The following is a 22,965-nucleotide window of genomic DNA, read 5'->3' as shown; positions in this document are numbered from 1 at the left end:
ATAATACGCACATCTGAATTATATATACGCACGCGCACGCACACGCACACGCAAACCAACCACCCAATCACCCAACTATCCAACCATCCAACCATCCTCCAACCACCCAACCGCCCAACCACCCACCCGTCGCGCACACGTACACGCACACGCGATACACTCGTACAGGCGGGCACACACAAACCAACCAACCAACAACACGCGCGTGCTGCATGCGTACGTACGTGTTTATGTAAATATATGCATATCCATATTCGTATTCATGTATGCGCGTGTACGTATCCATATATGTATGCGTGTTTATATGTGTGCGCCTATATGTATATTTCTATGCGCGTACGTGCGTGCGCGAGTGTGTGCGAGCGCGCGATCCACGAGAGAGTGTGATGAAACCGTCTGCTAGGAAGGAAAATTGGAACAGCTGTTACTGAAAAATGTGAAAAGCCCGACCGTGTCCGTTTAGGAGGCCGTCCAGCTATTTGCACTCCTTTGAGCAAGGCTTAAGCTCTCTAAGCTCCGTGTTAATGAAGTCTATCTCAGGAACGCACGAAGCTAACTTGAACGGTGTGGCCTGTGATATGGCTGAGAAGCTTGGCCTCAGACCCGGGGTCCGGGAGCTCAAACTCGGGCCAACGTTCACCAGCGACAAGTCCACGGCTTTTCACACCTTGAAATGTAAGGATCATCATTTTTCAGAGCAATGGTCTTAGGCTACATTAGCTTATGTTTATCCAACAGCTGTGATCCATTGTTCTCTCTACGCTAGCACAATTTTCTTGCAGACCCTTATCTCTATCCTCATCTCTTTTACGTATTCATTTATTTATTCGTTTGTCCATTTGTTTATTTATTTATTGGTCTTTTGTTACATTAATGTCTTGCTATTTAGATGATTTCAAACCAGCGAGTGTGGATGTATCAAAAATGGCAACGGTCGACGTTGGAACCAATAACACAATGACAGTAACGGTGCCGCATTTAGACGGTGCTGGTATTCCACACACAGTATTTAAAGGTTCTCAAAGACCGTATCACAAGGAATGTGTTCTTATAATCGATAGAAATACAGGAGAAATCACTTTGGAAAGGTTATCTTCGAATATACAAGTTAAAAAGACGAGGTAAGAGGCTGCTGGATTCCAGTGTGGAATACTTAATTTGTTATTGAGTAGCTATTAAGTATTTGACTTAATAAGCTACGTCGCAAATTAATTATTTACAATGATACATTGTTCGCTCTATGTACAGACCATTGAAGTAATATTCATATTTATGATCTCATTGTCGACTAGGTCAGAGACGAAATCCCAACCTTTTTTATCGATTCCTAATTCAAATCCTGGAATCAGACCTATCACTCCCATTGAAACGAGAAGAAGTCCAACCGACGGAAGAACAAAGAGTAGAACTAAAGTAACTAGTGGAAAGAAAAGGGAGCCCAGTCATCAATTACGTCCTAAGCATAGCCCTCCACGTGCCTCTTATCATGGAAAAAGCCCTCCAACTACGAATTTACCTACCAGTACTAGGTAATTTCAGACACTTGATTATTTATTTTATTTATTTTTTTTTTTCATAATTTCCGAATAATATCGAATGTTTGGATTAGTTAGGAAAATTAACGTTGCTCCAAAACTTGATAGTTTGTTCATATAAATATGTATGTTATTAAGGGTAAGTAATTTATATACACACACACACACACATATATATATATATGTAATTAAGTTATTACATATATAATTATATACCAATATAATTGTAACATTTATAGAAATTTTGAATTTAGAATCAAAAGGTATAAATTTCGTCGAACAACGAACAATGTATTTCCGTATTTAATGTATTGCGTAGATTTTTCAAAAAAAAAAAAAAAAATTCATCTAATGCAAATCATAATATTTGTCCAACTTACTCCGTATGTATTTATTTGAAAATCACTTTGGACTAAGAATCATTATTATATTATAAGTCTGATGTAATTTAATGAACAATTTTCAGTTCTTCGGCCATGCCTTCTTTAATGCAGTCAACATTGGCGAGCCTTCCCATGATAAGCGAACACGACGATTTTAATCTTTCGTCACCTCCAGCTCATTCTACCGTATCTACATCTACATCACATTCGACAGCCCCTCCAAGAACTATTTCCCCAGCTGTGATTGAGAAATCATTCGTTAAAACTCCTATTTTAGATAATGACGTGGGGATTCTAAGTGATTCCAGTACTAGTGGTTCAAGTTCTGATAGTTCTGATAGCGAATCGGAACCAGAAAAAACGATACAACTTCCGAAAATTAATGGTAATTTAAAACAAACGCAATGCCATAACAATAACACGCATGAATTCGTAAATTAAGTTATCTTCAATAATGCTTTGATGGTTAATTTTAGGACATGCGACAAATGGTACGACAATGTCTCCATCGTTATCTATGCCAGACAACTTATTAAATGAAGATTTACAACTCTCAGAATCGGAGTCGGATAGTGATTAATAAATTGATACACATTCCGAAAGACTTGTAAAAAGGATGCCAAGTTTTAGTTTAAACTTAAACAATATTATAATTTGTTCCGTAAATTAACGTAATTTCTTTGCAAATGTCTTTCATAATGGAGTATCTGCTTTTTGCGCAACATTACCGAACGAAAGTAGATCGTTCGAAAATGTTATTTTCTATAGTACTCGTATAGTGATATTTCATTTTGTTTTGTCTGGATCACTTTATGTGTTGTCGAGACGACGTGATGTAAGCCATAACGCTTTCTTTTATAATCTCATGAAAATATATATACAAAGAACTAATTGATTATAAAGGAAAAAGGTGAAAAATGAGAAGAACATATGAGATCTTTTCAAACTGCACGATATGTACTTTAGTTTTTATTGCAATAATGAATGAACGACAGCTTGTTTCTTCCTTGTTAAATAAGGGTGTCGTGATAAGGAAACAATTGGCGAATATGCCAGAAAGTGTATAGGGTAATAGGGCTTTTATAATGATTAATTGTTATTTTAAATTCATATGCTACGTTCTTGAGTGAGCCGAGCCTTTAAAACGAGAGATAAAGGTTTAGCCATTTTGTCATGTTCATATTTCGTTTGCTGGGTACTTGTTTAAAATAGTTTAACCCAAAAAAAAAAAAATCTGAAAAAGTATTTTTATACACTTTATTTTCTAAAAAAAAAAAAAAAAAAAAATAGAAGTAATATGAGACTTAAATAAACATAAGAGAAAGTTTTGTTTCTTGAGTAATTTATATTAAGTAGGAAGTGGTTTATTAAATTTGTCATTACTTTTGTGCCTTTATGTCAATCTTTATAACTAATTTTAATGTGAAGTTTTGTAAATAGAATAATAATTATATTTACAATCTTGCAATAAAATTGTTCCATTAAGAGCCTGTATGTATATATATAACTCTTTAGTAAATTATTTCTTTTACTGAAGTTGTTAATAAATTTATAAGTTAATTCGTATGTTTGGTTATATATATATATGTTTTTTTTTTTTTTTTTGTTTTTTTTGTTTTGATAATATAGTTTCATCGGGTAGATAATAAGCAGATATTCAAAAAGATGTGTGGGCTACGAGTATTTGAGAATTGAAATTAAAGCTTTGGTATACACCTGTGAATGTACAGATTAGTTTTAAATTAAATTCTCAAAGAGTTTTATTAGATAAGTATTTACATTAAACTATTTTCAGGAGATACCCAGCTCTTGTATATTATATTTTAACAGGAACTTGATTATTTATTTATCTTATCACAATATAATTTGGTTCTTTTTATATAATATAAAAATCAAGGATATATTTTTGATTAATGATGTTCTTTATAGTCCAATATCAGTCTTGTTAGTTGACCACGATTTCCCAGTTGAAGATTTCTTTGCTTTAAGCATGTACTAAGAGTAATGTTATTCCTTGTGCCAATACAATCAATTTTTCTGTATCGAAGCTTTAAGGCTGGTTCAACAGCACGGAATGGATTTAAATTGCTGAAGACAACGAACATTTCGAAAATTGAGCCAATAGATATAGTTTTTGATAATTTTAATATATTAGCGATATCTTTGTCAGTTCGTACTAGAGGTACTTGATTTTCTATAGATTTTCGCACTGAAATGTACAAATTATAAATTTTTTAAACCTAAAATTTACAAAAGTAATATAAATTTTTATAATAATTTTTATATTTAAATACCTGTCATGTAATCTTTTACATAAAAAGATACAGAATCGTAATTATATTCATCATAACGCCCGTGACTATGAATAATATCAAAATCAACGTGTTTAGTTTTCTCATCGTAATAAATTATATCTGGATGATATTGTATAAATGGAATTGGACTAAAAACTTGCCATTGGCTAATAGTGTTCATGCGTACCTGTACAAAATTAAACATTTAAAAATGTTAAAATTATAGAATTATTAAATTTATAAACATTAAAGGAAATGTCTTAAAATTATTTTCGTTAATTAATGCAACGCTCTATACAGCATTTCACAAAACATTTCACAAAAACTGCTTACTCTATTTAAATATTCGGATTTTATTTCCATTCTAGTATCTGCGAATAGTATCAAATTATCGGAAGAAAACTTTTTAACATACAAATCTGCAATAGCAAGTTTAAATAGCGGTTCTATCTCTATCAGACTGGAAATAGTGGGCAGCCGAATTGAGAGCCAAGTTACTTTTAATTGATCTTTCTTATATTTTTCAGTCAAAAACAATGCTCTCTGCTTAATTTCATAATAAATATCGTCATCTCCTTTCGATGCATAGCCAGGATTGTATAAGAAAACCTGAAAATTTAATGTACATTTTTTAATGTTTATAAGAATAAAATAATTTTGATTAGAATGTTTAAGGTATTATTTAAACGCTTACTATTGTGAGTAAAATTTTGTCCTTTTTATCCATGCATGTATCAGCATAATGCGCTAGAAATTTTAGAACTTCTTCCTTCTTTTGTAAGTCAACTGTTACGATCATGTTTATTCGTGAATTTTCTGTAACATATGGAACGGGTAATATTTCAACTTTTCCCAAAGGCTTGCAAACTTCTATCCTCTTGTTGATTTCTATTCCTGAATCAGTAACAAAACTAAGATCGAGCAGATAATCAACTCCTCTGGATGAATCATATTTCCAATAACCATTATGCAGTTTCTTAAATTTTAATGTTCTATCAGACTTTTTTATAACTCTTTCTATCGTTGCATTTACAATGTAATCGACATCTTCCTTTTGATTACTATCTAATTCTTTTATAGTGTCGAAATCATTATAAAAGAAAACATGAGTCATATTGAAATAAGTCCATCTTAAAATGTCAAAACGATTCAATGCTTTATTTCCTGGTTGGCTACCGATGGGCCAGCTTAAGTCCTTTTGGTTTTTGGGGGTAAAATTCGAAGTCTTTCTTATTTCCTCGCGAATATATTCAATTTCCTTTTGAACCTTTACCAATTCAACCTGAAAGAAATTCAATATTAAATTGATTCGCACTTATAAAATTACGACAATAGTGATATTACAAAATATTTCTTTAAATATCCATACGAAGAAGCATACCTCTGCAAAATATGTATTCATTTTATAAATGACTGAATGATCGTATATAGGATACACAGTCGCAGAGTTCTGAAAATCTTCTTGTAAAGAGAGCTCTCTAAAATTATTTTCATAATTAAAAGTTACATTTAACTTTATCGATAAAAACAGTTCTTCTTGAACATTATTCGAACATGGAATTGACGTAGAGTGCATTATGCATCGTCCAAAATTAACATCATCGGAAGATGAAAATGTGATCTTAACGCACCAATCTAAATTATTTTTCAAATTTCTGATTATAGAATTACTTAATAATATACCACCATCTGTAAGAAAATATTTCACTTATTTTTAAAATTACTCAAAATTAGAACTTTCTTTCTTTCATTCTTGTTTTTCTTTAACATATTTATTAGTCAATTTTTTTACTAATTTGGCTAGAACCCTGTTCAGCTTATTTTGACCATTAAAAATGGTAGTAATAAAAAATACTTCTTTTCTAATTTGAACTATAAATTATCCTTGTACAGTTTAATAAATTCCAGTATAATTACTCTAATGAAAAAATAATGTAAATTATAATGTGATAATATATTATTACTACATCACATTATTTAGGATTCACAAATCTATGTAATAATTTCCATTGCTATTTATTGAAGTTATTATTATTATTATTATTATTATTATTATTATTATTATTATTATTATTATAGGAGTTAAGAATTAATATATCGATGATAAATGTTGAAAGACTGGAGATATATATATATATATATATATATATATATATATAAATATTATGTGTTTATACAATATAAAGTTTTTGTATAAATTATCATTTGTAGAATTTGAATAATTATAAAATTTTCAAATAAAATAAATAAATTAAAAAGAAAAATTACTACCCTTTTTATAATTTCCTTTTAAAACTTGATTATTAATGTAACTATATCTTACCTAACGAGCAATACTTATCATCCTCACTAATCATTCCAAGATGAACATCTTGGCTTACACTAATTTTATTAGCTATGTCAATTAATCTTCTTGCATTAATATAACTAGTATCTTTAATTAAGAAGTAAAAATCATAATCCTCTAAATAATTGTCAATTATATACTTTAGTGCATGAAATGGTTGTAAAATACTTCTGGTATCTGTAAAACCGACAATGCCTGGCAACGATACATTTGGTTTTGTTCCTTCTGGTATGGAAATGAAATATCGCACTTTATCAACTAAATGTGATATAGTTTTATTTGAAGCGATTGCTCGACTATGCAGGTACTCTGGGCTTGTTAATATACCAACAAATATCTTGTCACGAATGCCAAGTTCTGTTGAATAATATCTAGGACGAACAAATACTTTGGGAATCTTCTTGGCTTTCTGTGGCTTAGCCTCAACGTTTATTTTTGGCTCGTATTCATCGATTACTTCGTTGTTACTTATAGAATATGGCAGAGAATCTTCTAAGTCTTGATAGTCATTAATTTCAATGGGAGCAAATAGTAAACTTATACTAAGTCCTACACAGATTCCAATAATCAAATAAAGATTGCTTCGACAATGTGCAAATAAAATGTTGATAATAGGACTCATCTTTATGGTGCTAACTTTTAAATAGTTTTTATTATATAAAGAATTCGTTTTCACAAATTACAAATATTTACAAAAACTTAATTGTAAAACAAAAAAAAAAATTGTATAACAACAATTGACTAAAAAATACCATGTTATACGATTTTACATATATATTACGACATTAACATAAAAATAAATTTAAAAAAGCTTAACATCAAAAATTAACCCATGTAATCAACTTCTTAGCAATCAACCACACTGCTTCAACTTTATAAAAGTATATGTGATATGTACCTATCAGCTGTGTTTACACCAAACCTCAATATATATATATGTGCGCATGCATACGCATATGTATAACACCACATATGCATATTGCTATTGCACATATGTATATATATATATATATATAGTAGCGTAGTGCCATGCATACTAACCATCGTTACCATCTGCACTCTATAGTTCGTGATAAGTGAGCTTTTATCGTGTGATTCAAACACGCAGAAATATCTTTTATTAGCTAACTATCAATTGTTTAAAAAATGTGGAAAAATAAGGAAAATAAGGAGAAAAAAAAATAGAAAAATGTACTTGCATAAGTATTCGATTAAAATTTTACTCATATAAATCACATTTTATGAAATTTTAATAAAACAAATAACTGAATAACGTGAGAAATTGCAGTATTAACTATTCTGTACAATAAATAATAATAACAACAAATGCGTATTATAGCTTCAGATCGAAAAGATTGTATAATTTCTGTACTTCCTTGAAGTTGTAATTCCTCTCTATTTGCTGTGCAAAGAACTAATGTAAATTATAACTTAGATAATTATAAATATTAAAGACTCGAATATTAAAAGTTTTCTGAGTTATTTTTTTCTTTATGTACTTTATGTAAATGTATTATTTTCATGGATAAAAATTATTGACACACACGTGTGGACATAAGAACATTAAATTATTATTGTTAGGTATCGTAAATTTACCAGATATTCCAAATATTCTGGATATACTTATGCAAAAGAATTATTTTATTTAGTGTTAATTTTATTAATTATTAATTTGCTTATTATATAAATTAATTGTAAAATTTGAACGAATAATCTATTTTAACACTTTATAAACTTTATAAATTATTATATGTTTATCAACTAAACTAAATTTTGTATTATTAAAATAATTTTCACATTGTTTGATTTCCCCATCTAATATAATATTTTACTTTCAATAGTTTATAAAATAAATCAATTATTGAACATATAATAAATTTTCTCATAATTTTAATTTCAATTTCATTAAAATGACTGATTTTAGGAATATACCATAAAACGCTAAAAGTAACATTCAGCCAATTAAATTAATTATAATACAAAATTCCAAATACGGATAAAATAACATCAATTTAAAATACGTAATTTGAAAAATTACTCACTTACGTAATATAATCACAGCGAATCCGCATTTAGTAATTCGTATGTACCTTAAAATAATTTCAATTTAACTCGTATTGAAGATTCAATGATAATATATTGTCAAAGTTTATGAAAGTATTATATCTATTTATTTTATAAATTAAATTGAAGAAAGTGATAAAATGTGATTTCATTGTTGCTTCACCGTTGTTGTATAAAAAAATATAAAACTTATAATCGATCGTAATAATGTTTAATGTATAATAATTTCAACGATGTTTAATGAAATTGTTTTAAACTCAAATGGTGTTTTAAGCTCAAATATTTAAATTACGTGACTGTAATATTATATTCCAGTTATTAGTAAAAGTTATCATAAAGATTTATATAATTTACTGAAAATAGATTCGATGGATCAAACCATTGAAAAATATATCAAAAATATATTTATAAATTCTTCACCAACTACTTTTATTTCAGCTTATATGTCGGCTTTATTCAAAATTTATTGTTTTTAAAAACTTTTATTGTTGCAAAGAATACGATGCTCATTTTTAACAAAAAATATATAATAAAGAATTTTTTACAAACCCAACGTTATTAATTTTAAAAACTAAAAAGGTAGAAAGAAACAGATTTGAAACACAAAGGAAAATTACGTGTAAAATAATTAAATTATATGAGGAAAACAAATTTGAAGCTAAAATTTTAATGTTTAATGTCTAAGCGAATAAAAATGATAGTGTAAAATGAAAAAAAAAATCATAGTCATCGAAATTTCATTTACGAATTAAATTATAAAACAAAACAAAAAAAAATCATAATAAATTTAATTTTAATTAAAAATACTTAAAACTTAAACTTGTAATTTCATATATTAAAAAAAATTGTTTTTAATAATATGAACTTCAATGTTATAAATTCAATAATAAAATATTATACTTTTATAAAACTAAAAAACAATAATAAAAATATTCCTAATAATAAAATGATAACAAATACAATATAAAATATTATATTTAAAATTCTATTTCATATTTTTTCTTATATTAAATTACAAATGTTTAATAATGTTTTATTACATTTTAGTAGTGTTTTCTTTTACATGATTATCTACATTTTATTTCATTGATTTTAATATTATACATTATAAATTTATAATTATATTGTTTCAGGCTAACATTTGATATACACATCTAGCGGCTATTAAAATCAATTATAAACATTTTTTTCCTTTATGCTTTTGTAAAAATTTTCAATTCTTTCGAAGCAAGTGATAAACACGATATTTTTAATAACAATTGAATAAATATATATATATATATATAATTAATTTTTTCTAAATTCTATCTTATATGTTGGTAAATTTTTTTAAATCAATATTTTGTTTAAAATAACAATGCTGGGATAGAGCGCAATGAGTTATTCATTATTTATATTAACTAAGTATTAGATAGTTTTTTTTTTTTTTTTTTTTTTTTTTGAATTACGTTTTGTTTCTAAATTATAAATTAATATTTTACTAGAAGATATTTTGAAAAATATATACTATTAGGTTCGATATTAAGACAAAGCGTAAACACATGTATTATTAAATAGGATTTTTAAAACTAAAATTTCTATTTCGAATCTCATCCAAGCTGAAAATATTGACTTATAATACATTCAATGAAAATAAGGGCATGTCGTCGTAAATAAAAAAATTTCAGCCCTTAGCGACTCTCTCTCTCTCTCTCTCTCTCTCTTAACTTTTTCGTTCTGCTTCTTCTTCTCTATATAAATTCAGAAAGGTATATTTCTAAACAGCGAGGCAAACGTGAAAAATGTGTAATATATTTTCCAAAAATTCGTATATTAAGATATACATTTTATTCTATTAAATAAAAATTAATTATTAATTACAGAACGTTGAAAGAATTTAAGAGGATAGTATTATTTTAATTGGATTCGTTTTTTTTTTGTCTTTTTTTGCGAAATTTTTGTCTTAAATCTTGCTTCGTTTTCAAATAAATAAATTTTTATTAATTCTTTAGTGGATTGTGTCATTAATTGAAAAATTTCAACTTCTTGCTTTTCTTTGCTTTTATATTTTAATTACTACGCATTTATTAACAAAAACTAACGGACAGGTGCAATCAATTAAGCAAATTTAAATATAATCATTTAGTTAAAAATGTCCAAATAACGCGTTTGCTTATAATGAAACAAATTTTTGTGAATAAAATTTCTTATAAGAATCGACTTATTTTGTAATAAATAAATAAATAAATTCTTTTATTCACAATAATTAGAACGATTGTATTAAATTTTATCTCAAAATAAAAGTAAGGTATTTATTAGTAAGATAAAGAGATTGAGAGTATATCATATCGTAAATATAATATTTATTTTCGTATTCCTACATCAATTTATATTTATAATCAACTTACGTTGTAATACATAACGTAAATTTAAATTAATTACAATTGAGCTGGTTAAATAAGAAATAAATATTAAATCACTGAAGCTAGGATCAACGGATGATCGCACCGTCACCATTTATTGCATTAATATAATTTGCCAAAAATGGATAATTATAAACCAGGTGTAGATGCATGCAGCTCCTTGTGATTTGATCATTAGTTTTTAAGTCAATACTTGTATCCGATATAACGTAAGTACAACGATTCGTCTATTTTCCTTAATTGATTGCATAATCCTAACGTTACTTTTATTCCACTGGTTGATTAATGCGCAAAATGATAAATGCTGGTCAACGAGTGAAATTTTCTGGTTAATGTCTCCGTTCACATATCTCGGCTTTTTGAGCTTTGATTTTCGTAGCTCATCAACGATTATAAATATGTTTATATTACTGATAGCTATAAGCTTGTATTATTAAAATAATGATACATGAAAATGTAAAACGTTTGTATTCTATAAATAATATATTGAATTGCTTCATAAATCTACATAACGTAGCTTCATCTTCAGGTAGATAATGTCATAGATAATTTGTGTATAAAGAGTTTGTTGTATAATCAGCGATCTATTCGAGCAAGTCGTTCAAATTTCATTTTACCCGAATTGGAATTTTACCCAAGTTGATTTTCTTTTCTTTGGATCAAGTCGTTTTTACAAGTACATAAATCTTTGAAGATCCTTTCGGCATTAATCAGTACTTACATATATTATTAATCAAATACAATTATATATTTTATGTTATTGGGCTTGAAATTACAATCTGTCCTTTTCGTTCGTCCTGCCCGTTCCTAATAGGGTTCCCTCCATTTTAAAATGCGATTACATTTATTCGGTAATTCAATAAAATTCTTTAATATTATTTATAAAGCTATTGTAAATTATAAATTATATCTTTATGATATTATTCCACTATGCTAGTGAATTAGTATGTTAGATTTGTAGGAATCAAACGTTTTAAATTTGATTTATTAAAAATAGCCTTTTATACTTCCTCATAATATTTCTAATGATATTTCAATATTATAAAATTCTTTTAAAAACTTTATTCAATGTAACCAATTTAATTTATAACAAAATGCATACTTTCCATTTTTTACGTAGCGAGCAATAAATTACTATTAGTTATAAATTTTTTATATTTTGGAATGAAATTTAATATTTCCATAAATATGAATAGAGTACGATCCAACAAAATTGTTATCACATTTCAAATTTTTATTAGTTAGTAGTGTGAAATCTTGATCTTTAAATAACCATTGTATAGTTTCAATATCATACCTATAATAATAATAATAATAATAATAATAATAATAATAATAATAATAACAACAACAACAATAATAATAATAATAATAATAACAATAATAATAATAACAACAACAACAACAACAACAACAACAACAACAATAATAATAACAATTATTATTATTTGAAGATAGTTAGAATTTATGTTACAGTATTTTAATAATGCCAAACTGTTTTCAACGTAAGTTCAGCAAGTTTTTAACCCTAGTAATAAGTAATAACCCCAATTAAAGAATTTTTTCATATGAATATTCCCTTAATTAATTATAACAAATTAACTTAGATTTAAGAATCAATTTTTTTTATATTGAAAGGACATTTGATTTATATCTTATGATCATAATTGAAAATAATATATAATTTATGTATGCGGTAAGTTTTATTTGATGACTAATACAATGACTTCTTCAATTGTATAAATTCAAATATGGCGTTAATTGATTGTCTAGTGATCGGTTAATTTCTTGATTTTCATTTTTTAAGAATTGATATTATATCTTTGTTATAGCTTTATTATTCTTGTTTGACTAAAAATTATCCATGCAAACATTTTCTAACTTTAGATGAAAAATTGGAATAAATTAATTTGGGTTAGTGTTCCATTAAATACACTGATAAAAGACTTTTTTTTCTTGATTTATGAATATTTTTAAAAGTAAAAAACTTTATTTTACAAATATACGCAAATTCAATAAAATAATAATAGATAATTTGTTTTTGAAACATTAATGCTAAGCTAATGATTTTAAAACGCATTCCTTTCTTTACATTTGCAGAAAAGTCTGTAATGTATTACCTGATGGTTCAGTCCTTATTAATACTTCTCGTTTGATTACGAATACTAATTATTTTTCTCATTCTTTTATGCATACGAGCTCATATTATTTACACATTACTAATATTTATCTCACACATTTTGCTTGAGTATTGATTATAAAATAGTAAGTGTCAAATGAAATTTATAGTAAACCAAATTTAAATACTATTTTCTCAGACTTTCTTTTATTTCTCTATTTTCCTTCACTATTAATAGTATTTATTAACAAATAATCAATACATATATATAATTATTTTTCAAATATTTAGATATTTTTTAACTACTTGTGTGCCGCGTGTGTGTGCGTGCATGCGCATGTGTAGCAATAGAGAGAGAATTTGATAGAAAAAAATTCAATACATTTCAAAACGTTGAACGCTCGTTATAAAAAAAAAACTAATGATCTATTTATCATAATTAACTATTTTTAAGCAAATAAATAATCTAAATAATCTCTATATTATTTTTCGAATTTATCGTTCAAAAGCTTTTAGAAATAACAATGTGATTGATATTATTTAAGATTTTATAATTTTATTAGATCTTCAATAAAAAAAAGCTCAATTTGTACTTTAAACAGAATTGCTTTTATAATCTAACATTTGTTTATCAAGATTAGATTTGTTTGGAATGCCAAATATTTATGCACTATTTGGTACACTTGTGCTAATTAAAAAAATCAATTATTTTTGGGCTTGAATATAAATGAAGTTTGAATGCAAATGAATTTATTTTAATTGAAAGAATAGTTTTTTTTTTTTATTTTATTAAAAATGTAAATAATTAAATAAACAATATCATATATATATATATATATGTGTGTGCGTGTGTGTGCGTGTGTGTATGTATATCACTCTATAGTTTTCTTTTAATATGGAAATTGTACATATGAGTAAATTAGCGGAATAATCGCATTATCCATTTAAGAAGCACTAAGTCATTTGCGGTATTCAAATTATTTACAAATTATAATGTTGAATGGAATTATTTCAACGACACTAACTAATTAATTATAATATTAAGAGGGTAATGAATTTCTTTATTAATCATCTCTATTTTAAATGATATCAGGCTTTTAAAATTTAAATTGCAATATTTGTCGTAGTTGATAATAATAATTAATTTATTTAATTCAAATTAAAGATGTGAGATTATTTATTATTTATTAATAAATAATATTTATCGTTGATAATAATTAGTTTCTCAATTATGAAATAAATAATTGTATACAACGTACAGCAATCAACATTGCAGGTAGTAAATTGAATTTGGATGGCCATTTTACGTTGCAACGGATGATTTAATCAATACTTTTTTATTCTCGGTAGATACTGAAAAAGAAAAATGTTAATACTTAATGAAGAAGGTAAAAAAGCGTAATTAAAAAATTGAAATATCGTTTATTATGCTTTGTTAATAATATGTTATAATAGTACAGTACTTAAAGCATATTATTAATATTAATTAGTTGAAAATTTGATACTTTCTTGCCTAAGACAATATAATACTAAAACTATTAAATAATATTTATAATTGCCTACCCTATATTACCCAATATTACCCTATATTACCCTATATTACCCTATATTACCCTATATTACCCTTACCCTATATTACCCTATATTACCCTATATTACCCTATATTACCCTATATTACCCTATATTACCCTATATTACCCTATATTATACGCGCTAGAGAAATAGAAATAGAATATTATTGATGCAATTTTATTGGTATCTTAGAGAATACATTAGAGTATGTGCTACATTGTTCAGTCAGTAAGAGTATCTTAAAGAAGAAAATTTCTTCGATAAGCATATTAATAATAAGCAATTTATAAAGAAAGTTACTTTCACGAATTCTGCGTGATGCAAATACCTCTATCTCAATCATCACTTTTTTGTGTGTTTAATAACACATCTCCGACTGCTATTCTTAGCGATATGCGAGAAAAATATCGTTAGTATGTTTTTTAATTTTTGTTCACTAGATCTTTCCAACGACTTATTTACAAGATGATGTACATTAAACATTTATTAGGGATTTCTGTAGTCTTAAAATTTTCTAGAAACTTTGGATTATTTTAAAATTATGTTCATCCTCGACACCATTGTCCAAGCATTCTTTTTATCAAGTAATTCTCTTTAAATTGTCCTTCTTTTCGTTTTTATAACGCGCGTCGCAGTCATTATTATCAATAAATCAGATTAGAATTACTTTTTGCTCATTTGAATATTTAATATTTGGATTTAAGTCGTGATTACTTTTGTCAATGTATTGTATCTATATGGATAAATTTTTCTAAATGGATATTTTTTTAAAAATATAAAATTCAATATTTCAATACTAATGAATATTAAATTGACGATAATTTGAGCGAAGGCATAAATCATTTCGCACTCGATGATTATTATCGTAATATTAAAAATCATTATGAATAATCGATCTTTTAGTTAATTGAAATTCCAAATAGTGAAATACCGCAAAGGCAATAATAATACCAGGATAATTCATATTACATATCAATTTGTCACATTTACTCTACCATATATTTCCCATTAGTGTTGAATATGCCGAGCCGATGAAATTATTCATTATAAATCGCCAAAATGTAGCGTGCAAGACATCGTTGATATCGAACATTACAGAGCGCAATTTGTCGGTTATTATTTCCCGGCCGGCCAGTGAGTTGCGACGAACTGCAAATTCGTTAGTCGTCGTCTGGTGAACACTTAACGGCTATTCTATCACGTGACTTAACTTGCCACCGAAAAGGTGTTCGCTGAATTATTTACGTGTCGTGTATGAGTGGTTCCCTGTACGATGTTGCTTTTGCATGTGCGTGGTGCACTCAACACGGGCGCCCGCGTTTGCGCGCGCGTGTGCGTGTGTTCATGCGCGTGTGCCGAAGCCTGTTATGTGCATACCATGGGATGTGGATATGGCGCGGAGTATGTCGGCTTCTGTTCATGAATCCGCGTATGTTATTTACTGCGGTGATTGAGATAAAGTCGTATGATATGGATATAAAAAGGCAATATATACACGCTAGGAGAATTGAAATTTATTTTGATTCCTCATTCTAATATAACCCTAAGACGATATTTACAAATAAATACAATTTTGTTTTTAGATAATAAAAATATGTAATATTTTCAGTTGAGCCTGATCCGATAAGATATAGGGATACCAAATGTATGCACTATGCTCTCATGTTGCTGTGATACTATCATTATAAATTGTAAAGTTTTTAAAGTTTTTAAGCCACAGCATTGACAGAGATTTACCGAGACGATGAAAATGAAGTTTTACAATGTGCTTTAAAATAATATTTGCAACGGCGCCGATACATTAATAATTTGTTCATTTCATGACAATTATAGGCATCTACGATGAAGAAAAGCTATCGTTCCGCAGTTGCTCGTTAATACGTAATTTATTAAATCATGAATGAAATTATTAAATCATAAAAGTAACCTACAAATGTATCTATTTAATTTAATGATTTGCATACATTAATTAGTATTAATTTAATAACTATTGATTTGCATATGCACGTGCTCTTCGATATTAATTCGACAGTAATTATTCTCTGATTTTTATGTTAAATGTAAATTAGATATTATATTCGATTTATATTCTTATATTCTTATAGACTTATATTCGATGCGAATGATCTTTTAAAAAATATAAATCATTATTGCTACGTGGGTTTTTATCATTTCGCGTCGTCATAGATTGACGATGTATTATCCAATATAAATAACTATTTTTACGTTAGAAAATCTTTGAACAAGATATTTATTTAATTGTGTATCATATCAAATTTTCTGCAATTTTAAAATATTTTATTTTTTCTAGAGATTTTAGTAAAATCTCTGTGCGCCTGAGTGAGTGAGTGAGTGAGCGGGTGTGTGCGTGTGTGTGCGTGTGTACGAGAGAGATAGAGATAGAGATAGATAGATAGAGATAGATAGATAGAGAGAGAGAGAGAGAGAGAGAGAGAGTCTAGAGTGCTTTCATTATAATAAATAAGGGTTGTATGCTTACAAACTACGTAGATTGAGGGTAATTCTTGTACGTATCATATGCCTACATACAATGTAATTATTCCTTATTGTAATTCCTAAAGTTTTTATTTATTTATTTTCATCTTTTTTTTTTTCGAAATACATGTTCACTCGCGCTTTTCTCATTCATTAAAAAGATTCGACTGTAACACTTGCTTAGTTGCTCAAATACATGAATGTACATTGATTACTAATCGAACTCCATTCTTTCCCACTGTCAATACATAGTTAGGAGCTTAAACACTGGAATACTCGATTATTAGTCTCTGGCCTTTTTTGCAAATCGCAGCGGCTATTATTGCTACATTCGCATTCATCTCCTTCCTCTCTCACTCACTCGATCTCTTGGCCTCGTACCTTTTCACTTTTTCGGCAGCTTGATCCTCTTCTCCCTCGCAATAAACATTTCATTATCCGTTGGGTTTTTGGTTCCACACCCTTTCGTTGAGTCTCGATAGTAATCTCTATTTAATATATGTTATCAATGAGTTTGTAGCCGTACAACGTATGTAGCTATTCACTTACCTCAATTGTATATTTGCATGTATTTAATTGCATATTAAATCAACATCTATCATATGTTTTGTATTTATTTATCAAAATTTAATAACACATATTTTGTTAGTATTCATTTCTTTCCGTATTAATTACCGAATATTTATATTTATCATTTCATTCTTATATAGGCGTTGTACTAATTTATAATGAATAATAATAATTATGTTTATGTTAACTTTAGTTGGGATAATTAATAACGTAACGGGAAAACTAGAGCGAATAAATTATCGACTTCGTTACTTCATAATTTCGTAATGGCAAATAAGTTGTTAATAGAACTATTAACTCATCCCTTTGACAAATAATTAAGAATAAAAATAAATGAATGTTGATTTTGTTGAATATAGGAAGCATCATAATATTGAAACTGGATAATTCGTTTGCGGTGTACAGCAAAATGGGTCAATTGAAAATCGATATTTTGCTAAAATATGTATTGAGATAAAGAAGAAAACAGTTTGTTCAATACATGTTCTTTCACTGTCAAGAAAATGAAAGCTACTTTTGCGGAAAACTGAGTCGCAGATGAAAGCGATGAAACGATCGGCCATACAGTCAATAATAATAATAATAATAAACAATAATAAATAATAATAAAAAATAATAAAAAATAATAAAAAATAATAATAATATTTAGTCATGGATTTGCGTTTGCTTTGATAAGGGCTGATTGGCCATTCAGAAATGACGATTAATTTTCTCGGCCACTTTTACTACAATAGGACGATTACATGTTATAATGAATTTTATAAAAATTTCGTTCAAATGATTTCGTTCAAACCACCGCTCGCAACTTTTATGTACACGAAAGAAGAGACACGAGACGAAGAGTTTTTTTTGTTTCTTTTTTTTTTTGTTTTTTTTTTTTTTGTTTATTTAATTAAATATAACGTCTTTTGTCTATTAAATTGTGGAAGTAAAATTGTATTTTCAATATGCGATCGATAAATTGTAACAAGATTTTTTTTAAAATTGATTCTAAATTTATAATATTTATAAACTTATTTGACCTAATTGTAGAAAAAAAATCACATATTTTTATTCGATATTATCATTATTAAAACTACTGTTTAATAATACTTTTAACAAACTCTTCAATTCTAAAAGCGTAAGAGTATTTTGGAGGAATTAACAATTATATGAAGTACAAATGTTGTATATTTTATTGTAGAATAGATTAAAAATTCAAGTATAACTTAGAAAATAATATAAAAGAAAAAAAGAAAAAAAAAAAAAGAACTATGTAATAATGTGATAAATAATAAATCTCAGTTATTATAACGACGGAAAATTGCAGACTTTGATATAATTCTTATTATTTTTTGTATGAAGCGCGAGAAATAAATTTATGACAATGCGATTCTTTCATATTCTTTGATTTTATCGTATTATTTCATATTGTTCTTAATTTCATCATTAATTGTTTTCTTTAAATAATAAAATCGGGTATAATGTAAACGGCATTTATACGGAAACAAATCATTTTTGTATAATAAAAAGCTCGTTTTTATACGATTATTACTGGCATTACAATGATTTCATAGGGTAATAAAGCAGTGTGACATTTGCAGTTTTGGCTATGTCAGCTCAAACAAAAATTCTCTACGATTAATGCGAGTAAAAATTTCAAAACATTTAATTAATTTTATATAAATGCAACTTCATATATGCACATATGAATATCGCAAAGTTGTGGATATATAAAATCAATCATTTTCTTCAATTTTTCTTCTCTTTTCACCTCTTTTCTTTTCTTTTCATCATTTACATAAATGCGTATGTATGATGTCTTTTTTTTTATACAAACATTCATTGTATATATCTGCGATGTCATGCGGATGGATAAAATGAAACAAAAAATATCAATATTGGTTAATCTAAGAGTAAAAAATTCAATAAATAAACAATCAATTTTACAATACGATTTTTCTATAATAATATATTATTGATTTTTTCTATTCTTTTTTTTATAGCGTATATGCTTGTGCAAACTAATTGTACAATGTAATTTTATAATGATATTTTTCATTTATTGTTTTGAAATGGGAATGCAATAAATGCTTTTAAGGAAACAATGTAGTTTTGAAGGCATTTACAACATATGCCGAAATGCGATACATAAATAGATTATCAAACTGTTACAACCATCTTTTTCACCAATTTTCATTGACATATTTTTCATACTAGACAGATTCTAACAGACAGATACATTATTTTCAATGATTGAATTTTTTTGTTTGTCTTATTTATATTAAACAAGCATATATATATATATATATATATATATATATATATAGATATATAATTATAACGAGCAGACACAATTGTTCATGTTGATTAGTCGAATAAGTATTTGACGAGAGAGAATTTTTTCTCCATTACACAATTATTAAGACTGAGAAAAAAGTTTCTAAAAAAGTTCGTATTAATTATTCAATTATCACTTAATAAACTGTCATTATGTTTTTTAAATATCCATTCGAGTTTGTAGAGAACGCATAACGCACAATTAATTATTATCTTTTATCGTTGATTATGCTGTTTTAGGCATAGGCATTTTGCCTACGACTTTCAATACATCCAATACATTCGTTTCAAGTCCATATTGTATTATTTTGCCTTTCATTACCAGCAACATGTAACTTTCAATTTTACAGGAGTTTCCTATCTTTCTAATTAATTGTAGAGTCAGTTATTTTTATGTTTTTATCGCAATATAAATTATTGAGTCATTCATCGTGCTGGTTGTTCTTCGACGATCTGGCAACGGTAGTTAGCTTAGGCAATGCCCTTTTCAATGTTTCCTGTAACTGTTACGGACGTAACCAACCGACATATTTGGCACTGCTTGTTGATGTGAACCGTACGGTACCACAACCACATATCTTACAAGTTTTCTGTAATGTCACTAGCAACATTTTTCTACTAAACAAGTTGTTGTACGTCAATTAAAAAGCTTTAGAAGAAAAAAAAACAAACTTCCAATTAATAAGCTCTTTATTTTTATTTGATTAATGATAGCACTGGCGTGTTGTACTTTATTATTTATCAAGGGAAACAATTTGTACTCTATGGTATTCATAAAAGTAACTAAAATGTGTAGTTAAGCGTGCTTTTAAATATTATGTTTTTGAAAATGTATAGCTTTAACGTGAGGTGAGAGTGACGTAGCATAATACGAAAATAAATAGGCAATATATTTATCCTCTTCTTATAAAAATAGTTTTGGTTTTGTTTTGTTTCGTTTTTTGACGTTTTTTAATAGGCGGAAAATTTAGTCTAAATTATGCTTAAATTGCCTTTGACGTTATTAATATAAGATATATCGATTTAAAATACATAGCACAGAGCTGGAATTACATACGTTATGTAAAATTTTTAAATGCTATTGGCTTTTTAAAAGCGTAAATAATAAACCAACATATTTTAAATATAAATACAAGTGCGCGCGCGCGCACACACACATACACATCTTTCTTTCTTTTTTTTTTTTTTTTAATCTATCTCTCTCTCTCTCTCTCTCTCTCTCTCTCTCTCTCTATATATATATATATATATATATATATATATATATATACATATATAAACTAATTTAATTAAATGCTTGTTATACATTTGATTACAGGTGCTTTCTAACAAACTCGTAAAATATTCAATTTCACTGTAATATTATTCTATATTCGAAACTGTGACTCATATTACAAAGCTTTAAAAATGAAAAATTAATTTTTCGTTATGTTAATTATTGCCCATACGTGAAAAAATTTTTTTTTACAAATAACAACAATTAAGTAAATTTTCAATGCATAAAGTTATTATCTTGCTACTTGAATTTTCGTTCTCTTCCATATATTTGGTAGATAATGAATTTTATGAATTAACGGGTCCGCTTTATATTTAACATTGTTTAAAGAGATTTTTTTTTTTGCTTATTAAGCTCTAACAAGAATTTAATTTTTCTTTTGCAATTTAGTTTAGAGTGGGGAGTAATTTTGACGACTACGAACGTCTTAATTTTATGAGATTAATGGATTAAAGTGATGAAAAATACCCAAATTCATTATCAATTATTTGCTATGATATTCAAAATAAAAGTCCTTACTTTATTGACGTCTTCACGCTGCTGTTTTACGCTGCTCATTACATATACGAATATAAAAAGCGAATCGCCATCTAGAAAGTCAAAATTAAAAAAATTAAATCTATGGACGAACCAAACGAACCCTCAATCGTCTATTTTACCGTTACTTTAATCGCAAAAAGCTATTCTCAACTGAAATTCGCAGTGGCACGTACACGCGTTCACGCATACCGATAATCCAATCGGATCGACGTCATCAAAGTAGCTTGGAGTCTTAAGACGATAAATTGTAATTGCGCGGCCACTCGCATTTAAGCCAATCAGAGATTCCAGTGTGTAAAAAAAGTGCTCATGCGTAGTTGTAATGAAAGTTGTATGCCAAATGGAGTGCCAAACGGAGTACCAAAAGAATAGGAAATATAATATTGGTCCAAGTACCGGGGTTGCGCTACAATGGGATTCGCGTAAAAATGTCGATAGACGTACGTAGCTCGACGTGTGGCATTTAGTCCGCAATAGAGAAACATGCGCGTCCACGTGGGAGGAATAGGGTTGAGCGCGCAGAAGGTATGGGACGCGATCGCCAGTCGGGCGTGCATTCGTCGTAGCAAGGCCAATGTAGAAATTAGCGGCTGAACGGCCTTGGCAGCCGAGAATCCAGGATTATCGTCGCTCGCGATCGTACGAATTGATGGATTCGAGGCGACGGAAGGGGTGTCGCGATGGACCGGTCAAAGTCATTTATGCTCGATGAAAGGGCAGAGGAGCGAGAGCGGACGAAGCAAGAGCCGAAGCATCTCAAGTTGAAAAGCTCCGCCTATGGACGAAGGCGCACGAGGGAGGGAAGTCAGGCAGGCATGGGCTTTATGCATGTAAAATACACGTGCGGGCCTTGCTCGCGCCACCGTCTGCTGCTGTAGCGACGGGGACGATGGGATGGGGCAGCGAACGTGAGTTAGATATAAGGGGTCGGGGAAGAGTAGGATTAGTGTGGTGGTGGTGACGGCGACGGCGGCGGTGGCGGTGGCGGTGACGGTGACGGTGGCGGTGGCGGTGGCGGTGGCGGCGGCGGCGGCGGCGGCGGCGGCG

General features: G+C 28.2%; 2 protein-coding genes across 2 annotated transcripts; one reads left to right on the top strand and one right to left on the bottom strand.

Annotated features, from left to right (window-relative positions):
• Positions 1–360: 360 nt before the first annotated feature.
• On the top strand, positions 361–3,178 carry Eaf (ELL-associated factor). Its single transcript, XM_011496276.1, has 5 exons — positions 361–675; positions 890–1,121; positions 1,293–1,529; positions 2,002–2,303; positions 2,395–3,178. The coding sequence occupies exons 1-5, from the start codon at positions 525–527 to the stop codon at positions 2,496–2,498; spliced, it is 1,026 nt and encodes a 341-aa protein (XP_011494578.1). The 5' UTR covers positions 361–524; the 3' UTR covers positions 2,499–3,178.
• Positions 3,179–3,774: 596 nt separating this feature from the next.
• Positions 3,775–7,252, bottom strand: Chpf (Chondroitin polymerizing factor). The gene is made up of 6 exons (XM_011496275.1): positions 6,536–7,252; positions 5,594–5,901; positions 4,907–5,494; positions 4,546–4,821; positions 4,213–4,399; positions 3,775–4,127 (listed from the first exon to the last, which is right to left on the bottom strand). The coding sequence occupies exons 1-6, from the start codon at positions 7,179–7,181 to the stop codon at positions 3,829–3,831; spliced, it is 2,304 nt and encodes a 767-aa protein (XP_011494577.1). The 5' UTR covers positions 7,182–7,252; the 3' UTR covers positions 3,775–3,828.
• Between the last annotated feature and the right edge of the window lie 15,713 nt (positions 7,253–22,965).

Source organism: Ceratosolen solmsi, unplaced genomic scaffold (assembly GCF_000503995.2).
Source record: "Ceratosolen solmsi marchali unplaced genomic scaffold, CerSol_1.0 scaffold29, whole genome shotgun sequence".
NCBI classification, from domain to species: domain Eukaryota; kingdom Metazoa; phylum Arthropoda; class Insecta; order Hymenoptera; family Agaonidae; genus Ceratosolen; species Ceratosolen solmsi.
This window is presented reverse-complemented; position numbering and strand designations above follow the sequence as displayed.

Bases quoted from the DNA above. Each gene is read 5' to 3' on its own strand.
- Eaf (XM_011496276.1), top strand. From the start codon at position 525: ATGAAGTCTATCTCAGGAACGCACGAAGCTAACTTGAACGGTGTGGCC. The intron at 1,122-1,292 runs GTAAGAGGCTGC...ATTGTCGACTAG, and splicing joins ATACAAGTTAAAAAGACGAG to GTCAGAGACGAAATCCCAAC. The intron at 2,304-2,394 runs GTAATTTAAAAC...GGTTAATTTTAG, and splicing joins ACAACTTCCGAAAATTAATG to GACATGCGACAAATGGTACG.
- Chpf (XM_011496275.1), bottom strand. From the start codon at position 7,181: ATGAGTCCTATTATCAACATTTTATTTGCACATTGTCGAAGCAATCTT. The intron at 5,902-6,535 runs GTAAGATATAGT...ATTTTCTTACAG, and splicing joins TGATAAGTATTGCTCGTTAG to ATGGTGGTATATTATTAAGT. The intron at 4,128-4,212 runs GTATTTAAATAT...TGTACATTTCAG, and splicing joins TGTAAAAGATTACATGACAG to TGCGAAAATCTATAGAAAAT.